Source organism: Pogona vitticeps, chromosome 2 (genome assembly GCF_051106095.1).
Source record: "Pogona vitticeps strain Pit_001003342236 chromosome 2, PviZW2.1, whole genome shotgun sequence".
Taxonomy (NCBI): domain Eukaryota; kingdom Metazoa; phylum Chordata; class Lepidosauria; order Squamata; family Agamidae; genus Pogona; species Pogona vitticeps.
The window spans coordinates 76,838,266-76,849,814 of record NC_135784.1 but is presented as its reverse complement, the minus strand read 5'-3'; the positions used below and the strand labels follow the sequence as shown (position 1 = coordinate 76,849,814).

At 41.2% G+C, this 11,549-nt stretch overlaps 1 protein-coding gene across 3 annotated transcripts in view; it reads left to right on the top strand.

The window, feature by feature from the left end:
* Positions 1 to 65: 65 nt before the first annotated feature.
* NISCH (nischarin) overlaps positions 66 to 11,549 on the top strand; it is a 51,719-nt gene continuing 40,235 nt past the window's right edge. For all 3 annotated transcript variants that reach the window (XR_013541734.1, XM_020796712.3, XM_020796711.3), the window contains exon 1: positions 66 to 300. Coding sequence is in view for 2 of the 3 variants with exons in the window: in XM_020796712.3 (XP_020652371.3) it covers positions 214 to 300 (87 nt within the window). In the remaining variant the exon portion in view is untranslated. The remainder of the gene's footprint in view (positions 301 to 11,549) is intronic.

Here is an 11,549-nt window from a genome sequence, read left to right as displayed (position 1 = left end):
GTTGGCAGCGGCCGGTCCGGAGGGAGGTGGCTCTGCCGCCGCCGCGCCCGGAGCTCGCCTGCGAAAAGCGGCCGAGTGAGCGAATCGCGCCAAACACTTCCCTCAGCAGCAGCAGCAGCAGCAGCAGCAACAACAGCGCCCTTTCGTCCACCCCACACGAACTCCCCCCCCAACAACCTTTCTTGCTCCCCGCCCGTGGTGGTGGTGGTCGACATGGAGGCTGTAGGGACCGGGGAGGAAGGCGAAGAGCCTCCGAAAAGGGTCCGCGTCCTCGGTTCCGAGCTGGTGGAGAACTACACGGTGAGGCGGGGGGTCGCGTAAGGAAAGGAAGCGGGGACTTGGAGGGGGCTTTCCTGAGAGGGAGGTGGTTTCGCTTTCTCTGAGGAACCCCCATGAGGGGGAAACGAGAGCTTTTGGGTCACCCCTCTCGGTCTGTGGGGAAATAGAGCAAGACTTCCATGTCGCGACCTCGGGGATGGGTTGGCGGGTGAGGGGGGGGGAAGATGCCTGAGGTGTTTTGCTTGAAAGGAGTACTGGTCGCGGATCCGAAGTTACTTTGCTTACGCCTCCGGTTGTGGTCAACCACAGGAGAATGAACCGCGGCCCTACGTCAATATTATTTCCTGAGGCTGGCCGTTTGTCGCCGAGTTACATCGGAGTCTGCCTTGGGCTGGGCTTCATGGGGGTAGGAGGGGAAGAGAATAATTCACATGATGTTTCTTTCTGCGAGTGGACATGGCCGTTTTCCGATCCTGAATAATAAGTGCTGAATAATAACCATCATAATATGCCGTCGAGTCTATTCTGTCAGGTCTCCGAAGACCCAGTCGAATTGCTTACAAGGCTTTTGTTCTGTGTTTTACTTTCTCTATAAAAGGTTCAGTTGCAAGACACTTGGAAACTAGATTGAAAAACGTAACAAACGTGGTCTACCTCTGTGTGTGTGTGTATGTGTGTGTGTGTGTTAAATAAATCAATCTGGAAGGGTACACTGGTGGGCTGGTGACCAGTCCAAATTAAATACTGTATTTGGGCGACTTGTGCAACTGGTGAAACACCAGGGTACAGTATACCTGATCTTTCTGAAATACAGTCACAGAGGGAAAGGAGATGCATGGATTTGTTTCACACTGGTAGTGGCAATACTGTCACCATTATTACAGGTATTATCCTTTTATACAGAGTTGTGTATATAGAGCAGTACGCATAATACATGCCTCAGTTTTAAGAGCAAGCACACCCAGACCGTTGTTACATAACTAAAAATGGATGTGTCTCCCCGTTTACAGTTAACTGAGCCATTTTCTTGAATGAATGTGTTTGAATATTATCTACATTATACTGATTTTTTTTTAAAAAAATAATCTGAATGGATGAAGCATAGCAGCTTAAAACATGTTTATGTTCCAGTTCTAATATTCCATAGTTAGGCTTTCATCAGTTTCAATGCGATTTGCATTTAAAGTGTTGAGAATGAGAATGATCATGAAAACCTCTTCAGACTTATTTGGGGGACACATGAAGAAACATTATGCAAGGTGAGGATTGTAAAAATATTTCTCCCTTTTCATTATATAATTTCATATATGAAAGATAAGAAAAAATAGACAATTTAAATGCATTACATTAACGTTTTAAGCTTTGGTCCGTTTGATAAATGTATGATAAAGTCATAATGTACAGTGTAGGAAAAAACATATAAAAAGTATTTTTCTTTCATTGGAAGAAGAAGATGAATGTCTTTGGACAATGGTGTTACCAGTCCTTCCAACACAGAGCAAAGAAACTGAGAGACAGCCTGCTGAAGAACCATAGTGAGAATAAGAAAACTATACAGTGGTGCCCCGCTTGATGACGACCCCATTAGACGATGAAATCGCTTTACGATTGCGATCGCAAAAGATGTTTCTATGGGGTTTTTTCGCTTTATGTCGATTCGGTCCCTGCTTCGGGAACCGTTTATTTGCTGGACAGTGACTCCCTGCTGTTTTCTGGACCTATTTTCACAACACAGGGATCATAAAATGGCCACCCTATGGAGGATCTTCGCTGGACGATCAGGTATTTCCCCCCATTGGAACACATTAACCGGTTTTCAATGCATTCCAATGGGTTTTTTTCGCTTGACGACAATTTCGATTAACAGCAATTTTCCTGGAAAGGATTATCGTCATCAAGCGGGGCACCTCTGTAGTTACAACATGATATACAATTCTTACTCTTTTAGATATGTAGGATCTTTAAGTGATGTATAGTCTGGTAAGTAGTAAGTATAAATAAATAACTTAATGCCAACATTCCCTGACAGACAGAAGGATTGCTTTATGAGAGATGACTCCCTGCAAAGTGACCCTTTCAGGTCCTGTGGGTCCTAAAAGCACTGGCCAGCATATCCAATTTTTTGTTGTTGTTGTTTAGGCGTTAAGTTGTGGCCCCATGGACCAGAGCACGTCAGGCCCACTGTCTTCCCCTGCCTCCCTTAGTTGGGTCAAAGTCACGTTGGTAGCTTCGGTGACACTGTCCAACCATCTCGTCCTCTGTCGTCCCCTTCTCCTCTTGCCTTCACACTTTCCCAACATCAGGGTCTTTTCCAGGGAGTCTTCTCATGAGATGGCCAAAGTATTGGAGCCTCAGCTTCAGGAACTGTCCTTCCAGTGAGCACTCAAGGTTGATTTCCTTCAAAATGGATACGTTTGTTCTCTTTGCAGTCCAGAGGACTCTCAAGAGTCTCCTACAGCACTGTCACCATCTGCAGTGATCACCGAGCCCAAGAAAGTAAAATCTGTCACTGCCTCCATTTCTTCCTCTTCTATTTGCCAAGAGGTGATGGGACCAGTGGCCATGATCTTAGTTTTTTTGATGTTGAGCTTCAGACCATTTTTGGCGCTCTCCTCTTTCACCCTCATTAAGTGGTTCTTTAATTCCTCCTCACTTTATGCCATCACAGTGGTTTCATCTACATATCGGAGGTTGTTGATACTTCTTCTGACAATCTTAATTCCAGTTTGAGATCCAGTCCAGCCTTTCGCATGATGTATTCTGCATATAAGTTAAATAAGCAGGGAGACAATATACAGCTTTGTTGTACTCCTTTCCCAATTTTGAACCAATCAGTTGTTCCATATCCAGTTCTAACTGTTGCTTCCTGTCCCACATATAGATTTCTGAGGAGATAGATAAGGTGGTCAGGCATTCCCATTTCTTTAAGGACTTGCCATAGTTTGTTGTGGTCGACACAGTCAAAGGCTTTTGCATAGTCAATGAAGCAGAAGTAGATGTTCTTCTGGAAGTCTCTGGCTTTCTCCATAATCCAGAGCATGTTAGCAATTTGGTCTCTAGTTCCTCTGCCCCTTCAGAATCCAGCTTGTACTTCTGGGAATTCTCGGTCCACATACTGCTGAAGCCTACCTTGTAGGATTTTGAGCATAACCTTGCTAGCGTGTGAAATGAGTGCAGTTGTACGGTAGTTGGAGCATTCTTTGGCACTGCCCTTCTTCGGGATTGGGATGTAGACTGATCTTTTCCATTCTTCTGGCCACTGCTGAGTTTTCCAAACTTGCTGGCATATTGAGTGTAGCACCTTAACAGGTCTTTTAAGATTTTAAATGATTCAACTGGAATGCCATCACCTCCACTGGCCTTGTTAGTTGTGCTTTCTAAGGCCCACTTGATTTCACTCTCCAGGATGTCTTGCTCAAGCTCAGCAGCCACACTATCTGGGTTGTCCAGGACATCCAGATCTTTCTAATATAATTCCTCTGTGTATTCTTGCCACCTCTTCTTGAGAAGTCTCCTGCTTCTGTGAGGTCCCTACCATTGTTGTCCTTTATCATGTTCAGTTTTGCACAAAATGTTCCTGCAATATCACCAATTTTCTTGAACAGATCTCTGGTTTTTCCCTTTCTGTTATTTTCCTCTATTTCTTTTCACTGTTTGTTTAAGAAGGCCCTCTTATCTCTCCTTGCTATTCTTTGGAAGTCTGCATTCAATTTTCTGTAACTTTTCCTATCTCCTTTGCATTTTGTTTCCCTTCTCTTCTCTGCTATTTGTAAGGCCTCGTTGGAAGCCACTTTGCTTTCTTGCATTTCCTTTTCTTTGGGATGGTTTTTGTTGCTGCCTCCTGTACAATGTTATGGGCATTTTGCAGTATTGTGTTACAACACTATTGGTTCTAAACAAGCCAGGATCTAGATATGAGAACCAACCTAGATTGCAATTACAGCTGGAAAGTGGAAGAACATGGTGCAAGCACTTTGTCAAATTAAGTTCCAGCTCCTTTTTAGTTTAGGTGCTCTCACTGATGATGGAATCAAAGCAGGAGCAGATGGGTTGAGTTGCAGCTTGTTCACAGTAAGCCAGGATTCTTTGGCTTACTGTTGTGTTCAGACATTACTGTTACCTTATTGAACATTCCCAGTCTGTGGGCCATTGCTTTGTTTTCTATATTGAACCCCTTTAAGAACATGTAATGAATATCAAGGTAAGGGTCTCTGAGAAGCTTATCTGTCAGAGAGCCACTTCGTATCTTTTTGTTAGGGAATTCCACAAGGAAATTGTGCTTAAGGAAGGCACCAGTGTCCAGCAGCCATTATACTATCAGTTTGTATTTGATTTCTGAATGCATAATGGCCAGTTCACAGAAAGAGGCAAAATCTACCTCATTTGGATTTTTACAGGCTTTGGGGTTAACCAGAGATATCCAACAGGGTGTGCCATTCATTTTTTGACTGCCGATTCTAGGAAGTTAGACAGAGGGCAGAAAGTTTTCAATCTTACCTTTCTTCCAGGAAAGCCAAATTTAATATCTGTCTTATCTGTCAGGTTGGACTCTCAGAATGGAAAATTCTGAAATTTATAGTTCAGAAATATCCAATGGCGTGTTCTTAATAGCTAACAGCCCAGTCAAATGCAAGGGTCCACCCATACTAACCTGTTTGGCAGTAGTATTATAATAATTATACTGTCATCTGATTGATTCTAATTTCAAGGAAGTGATCAATTTTCTCAATTTGATGTTGAGTCCATTAATGTCACTACTTTGAAATTAAGTTGTGGCCTTTAAAAAAAACTATGCTATGGTATGCTGTGTAGAAAACAGAAAGCTAAAGATTTCCCCTCCAGTAATGTGGCATGATTGAAGTAAAGCAGTCTTGAGTTCCATTGATGTCACATGGTTTGACTTAAGGATGTGATTACTCACACATTGAAAGCTAGAATCCTTTGGCTGGATTGTGCCTACATTTAGATGCCTCACTCTCCACATCTGCTCATAAATATTGTATTTCAAAGAATTCTAAACACAATAAGCTGGTGGAAGGGGGATTTTTCAGGTCTTATTGTTATAGCTGCTGGTCTGTACACAGATATGCATACTAAAAGTTTTTTAAGGCTTAAGAGACAGGCATGGGGGCTGGAGTTTAGCTACTAGGGAAGGCAGGAATTGCCTAAAATTAGATGGGGCACCCTATCCAAGTGGTGTCTCTCCTTAATTCTGGGCAGTTGTCCCAAGATTTTCTGTGCCCCTTCCTGATTCCTGGGGGGTTCTGACCTTTTGAGAGATTATGCTAGAATGGAAAAGGAGTGGAATTTCTTGTTTGAAAGCTTTCTTCTCATGCTTCATAAAATCTAGTCTAAAAATTCATGTGTAAGGAAAGTACACGTGAACTTGTTTTTTTCTTAGGGATTTTGTGTATACTCAACTATTAGGATGTATCAGTTGCCCTTTAAACTATGTCCTGCTGAAGTCTGCAATTTCAAAAATCATAACTTGTGTATCAGTTTATATAACAAGCATGATCCTTCATAGCTACAGTATAGTCATTTCCTTTATAACCAGATAATTTAAAGCAGATTAGTATGTGATGTCTGTATATGCCTTGATGCTTCCAAATTGCAAAATAGTTTTAATGTAATTAAAATAGTTTTTAATGTAATTATTATCCTTTTATACAGAGTTTTGTATATAGAGCAGTACGCGTAATACATGCCTCAGTTTTATTAAAACTCTCCTATGTGCCTATATGGGCACAGATTTTTAGGAGGACTCTGGTGTCAAATCTAGACATGTGTATGTCCAGGAAAAAACTGAATACATAGTCTGAGCTCTCTATAAAGTCCATGCTGCAGCTACTTAATTTGCAAAACAGCTTGATGCTTCAACAGCCAGACCTGCTGAAAAATAAATAAATGAATGAATGAATGAATGAATAAATAAATAAATAAATAAATAAATAAATAAATAAATAAATAAATAAATAAAACCTCTGGCGGTGTCTACCCCAAACACAACTGTCATCTGTGAGGATTGCAAGCAATATTTGTACCTCATTTACTGTATTTCATCTGAATGATTCTTTAGAAGTAGGCACAGAAAGCATGAAGTCAGAGTAGCGGAAATGCTCACTGTAAAAAGCGTGTATTCATTAACATGCGGCCTTACAAGAGTGCCCTCTGTTTTCTGTTCTGTATGTCATATTAACTGCGCAAGTTCAGCTTGACTGCAGTGGAATCTTCGGGGCAATACTCATTTGTGCACTAACATAACAATATAATGTGCATATTACCTCAGAAGCAGCTCTAACAGTATTCAGTAGGGTGCACTCCTAAGTAATTACTCCTAGTAATATGGGAAAGATTGGAGGTTGACTACTTTTTTAATGCCTAGAACCTGAGATCTTTCATATTTTGACATGGGCATGGTAAAAGTGGTGTTGTGGGTGAAACTGTAAGTACGCAATGATAAAACTGAGGGTGACTGAGTAAAATAGTGCGGGGGGGGATAATGTAGCTGTACAAAATTATGTTTGATGAAATAAATATAAATAGCAAAACTACAGGGAACATACTTTTCTGAGTGTGTAAGTGCTCCTTTAATATATATCTTACTGGGGTTTTTTTCCTAATAATCATCATGTGCTGTCACATCAGTTTTGACTTACAGCAACCCTTTTCAGGGTTTTCCAGATAGAGAATACTCAGAAGTGGTTCACCATTTCCTTCTTCTGGGGCACCCTGGGACTGTGCTGCTTGCCCATGTCTATACAGGTTGGTTCTACTCATAGAAGGCACAGTGGGGAATCGAATTTCCAACCTCTGACTCTGCAGTCAGATGCCTAAACCACTGACCCATCCAGCCAGTTTTTATTTCTAATAATGTATTATTAGGTGAATGTAAACTGAGTCATCTAGATTTTGTGTGAGTTGAAGTCTGCCCATGCAGTAAGGCTTCCTTTCCCCCTACTCTTTATTGCAGCACTTCGTGGTCTCAAAATGTCTTTTCAGAGATTTAAGGGACCTTCAGATAAGGTGTGAGATGGGATGCGTGGGTGGTTAGATGTCATAAGAATGGTAGATTGCCAAAAATTAAGTCAATTCAGTAATTGAACACATGGCGTTAATCTTTGTCTCCATTTGATCTGTATCATTAATAGTATGTTCATTTTGAAGAACATTTAAGAAACCATTGCTTCTAGGGTCCATTCCAACTCTGCAAGACTCAATAGTCTGAAACCACATGCTTGTTTGTATTAATGAGTTAAAGCAGAGACTGATATACGGTAGATTCTACCTGATGCTTGAAAATGAGACATGCTTTCTTACATAATCATTCTGGAGTTCCTTTTAAAAATAACACTTAATAGTTATTAACACTCATGCGAGGAAGTGCAAGGCATAGCTGAATTCATCATTTAAGAATGGTGACTCCTACTTCCTTAGCTGCAAAAGCAAGGATCAATGTGCAATGGTACCTGTATTTGTATTTGAAGTTTATGATTTCAAAGTATATTACTTCTGCCATCTATTTTGTACTTTATTCACCATATAACATTTCCGCCTGGTGGAAACTGCCAAGATACTCCTCTTTTTTCTTATGGGGTATCATATGTATTCAGAGCACAAACAGAATCTGTTAAAAGAATTTTGAAAGGAAGGAGGTTTCATATTAAATCTTGCTTCGAGACATTACAATGTCTGAAACAATGTATCTTACATTGGCATAGAATTAGTACTTACCAGTAAACTTTGGTACTGGTAAAGATTGATTAATGATTGATAAATGTGCAAAATTATTACTAGTTTTGCAGTACGGTTGTAATACAGACTTTAGCATAGTTACTTGCTCATTGCAGTGGTATTGCCACTAAGTCTCCATGCAGGACAGTTCAGCTAAATAGGAAAGAAAGTTGGTTCTCTTCTAAGGCTATTCCAGAAAGGACTTTGCATTGATAGTTGCAAGGTGATGAATGCATATGTGCCCAGATTTTTTTAATGAATGCATTTATGAAGCATTAAGGCTTACAAAGGTTTTTGTCTCCATAAGAATTAGATTAAAAGCATTGAACTGCAGGTTTGACAGCTGTCAAAATCGGGTTCAATGCTTTCCAATGGGGGAGAAAAAAATTCACCAAAAATTAACGAAGAGTCAGAACAAAGCCAAATTAAGTTTCCACACGTTTTAGAAGGTGCACTAACGATCCCAAGCATTTAAAACCATTTTTGAACCTTTTAAGACACACTTAAAATTGCAAAAACGGACATCGCAAAACCATTGGAATGCATTGAATAGGCTTCAATGCATTCCAATGGGGGAAACATTGTATCGCTTAGAGATGTTTCCTATGGCCATTTTCGCTTAAGGACGGTAATCCGTTCCCATTGGAACGGATTAACCGGTTTTCAATGCATCTCTATGGGAAAACGTGTTTCGCTTAGCGATGTTTTCCCATAGCGATGTTTTTTTGGAACCAATTAACATCATTAAGCGAGGCACCACTGTATCTGGGCAGTCTCAGCACCCAAGTTGCAATCCCCCCCCAGCTTTCTAGTTCTAAACAAGCATCTTCGTTTGTTTGAAGGTGTCAGCAAATCTAGTTAGACGTTGCTGATGAGTGACAGGTGGTGAGCTTCCTAGGCCTGTCTCAAGACCCACCCCAAAGTCTGTCCGGGCGTCGCCACAGTGCCCGGCTTCAGATTGCAGAGCATTTGTTTCCAACAGCCTCGCAGCCCCACAGATTAACCGCCATTAGTAGCACCAGGTTTGGACCATTTTCTCCTGTTGGTGCTACTGATTCCCTGAGAACCAGGCTGTGCCCCCCAAGCCTGTCCGGGCGTCCCCTGTACCAAGATGAACAACAACAACAGCAGCAGCAGCACCTATAACAAGCCCAGTGGCTCAGTAGCACTGCAGTTTAACCTGCAGCGCCACTGTCTACCTTAATGCCAACTTACTCAGTGCCCGATGGGTCCAAAACTCTACGTTGCTAGCTACATGACAACTTTCCGAGTCCTGCAGCTCCTTCCACTTCCAAAAGGCCTGTGTGCTTATTCCAACTTCCTCAGGCTTGATTCTCAAATGCTGCTTGCTGACTTCAGCATCTTACCCTCCTCGGGCGTACCAAGAGGGCCAGGTTCAGCCCCACCCAAACCTGACCAATGAGCTCCCTCCTCCTGAAATGTGCTGTGTGTGACATGGCCTTCCCTATCTCCAGGATCAGTATCTGTTGACTCATTTATTCTAAAAAAATCTCAGAAATGCATATTTATACGTATTTCATTGGATGGACTGGCCGACCGAGGATGAGACCACCCCCCTCTTGGATAGAAAAGTCGGAGAGGCCCTGAGAGAAGAAGGGGTAGCAGGCTGGCTGGGTCCCTGGAATGATAATGACACAAACCCATTTTTGAGAGATGTATGGGCAACCCTGTCGGACCTGCTGGCAGCAGGTGACAAGTTGTGGAATAATTGTTTGAATAATAATCTTTTATTGAATACCCCATTAAACCTTTCTCCCAGTTCAAAGTTAAAAGAGACTTGTGGAATTATTGTGGAGACCAGTGTGCCAAACATTGAGCCCTCACAATATACCACCCTGTTAGTGCATATGCACTATTCTGTGTGGTTTTAAAACAACTGAAACCAATATAAGAATACAACCAGCAATAAGTTAAGAAAAAAATTGCAGTAAAATTAGACCAGATGGCTCCAGAAACTTCCCAAAAAAAGCAGAGTGGAAGGCAGGACATTCAGTTTAATGTCTAGTAACATGCTCCTAGCAAATACAAGCTAATTCTATGCAGCTGTGCTGTGTTTTACAGCTATTCTGCCCTGAAACAGCGGATTTCAGTGCAATCCAATTTTATGCATATTCACATCAGGATATAAGACACAGAAATAGTCTTTAAACTTATGAGATCAAGAGCTTAATTTACATTTTTTGAACACGCTTTCTAGAAAAGATCTTAGATAGTTCACAAATTTGTCTTGGGTGTTCTAAATATAAGTGTCCCTTAACAAAAGCCATAAGAGGCTTTCCCACTGTTTCTAAATCAACATGATTTAGCATAGGGTGACAAACGCACACTTTTATACTTAGCCATTTAGGTATCTGGCTGCGGAGCCAGAATTTGGAGTTCAGTTTCTCACTGTACCTCCTGCAAAGCAGAGCCAGCCTGTGTAGCTTTGGGCAAGCTGTACAGTTTCAGGGCACCACCAGAAGAAGGGGATGGTAAGCCACTTCTGAGTATTCTCTACCTCAAAAACCTTGAAAAAGATCACCGTAAGTCAAAATTGACATGATTATTATTATTAGATGTTAACACTAATGTAGTTTCACTTGGAAATATCATGGTATCATGTAACTAGTAAATATAGCCATGTGACCAGCATTTTTCTGCAGTCATTTCTCCCTGTCAAATGATTTCAGATCTTTCCAAGAAGCTGTTTAATCTGTGAAAATGCAAAGAGTGTGAATAATATGTTAAGAATTTTAAAAAGCTTAATTTGAGAAAGTTACTTTCTTTGTCAAAGAATTCTTTATGTACTGTATTTCATTTTTAGAGCCCGCTTCTTGTCTAGAAATATGTGAGAAATTGAGATTTTCTTTACTGTCTTCAACAACTCAGCATGGGTTTAAAGATTATTAGGTGGGTAGTCTCACTGCCCATTAGGCTCTATGGAGGTTGCCTTCCAAAAACTATGATTTCTAGGAAGCAGTACAGTAGCATCCTTCCTTTCTTCCTTACTTCCTTGACCAATCAACGGCAGGAGATAAAGGCCAGATTAGTGCAGCTAAAAAAATGCAAAGCTCTTCTCTAGAGGGACGGAACCTACAGGTGTGCTGATCTGGATTTGTGGGCTTCAGTTCTCAGAATTCTTGCAGAGTTCTGGGAACTACAGTACAAAAACAGAAAAGGTCAGACCTCTACTAGTCAACACTGGCAGCCTGTGGTCTGAGCGGAGAGATGCCTCTTCCCACCACTGAGGGATTAATTCCTCTGTCCTATTACGACCGTGCTTTTCAACCTAATGCAATTCACAACTAAATTCACCTTTGATTGCAGTAAGACATAGTCTTGAAAACTATACTGGTGCCCAAAACAATCTTTATCTTTTGATAGGTCTTCCTCTTTTCATAGTGCCTTTACTTTTTTCTAGCATTATTGACTTTTTCAGTGGATCTTGTCTTCTCATAGTTTGTTCAAAATATGATAGCCCCTGTTTAGTCATTTTTTAGGGACGTGGTGGCGCTGTGGGCTAAACCGCAGAAGCC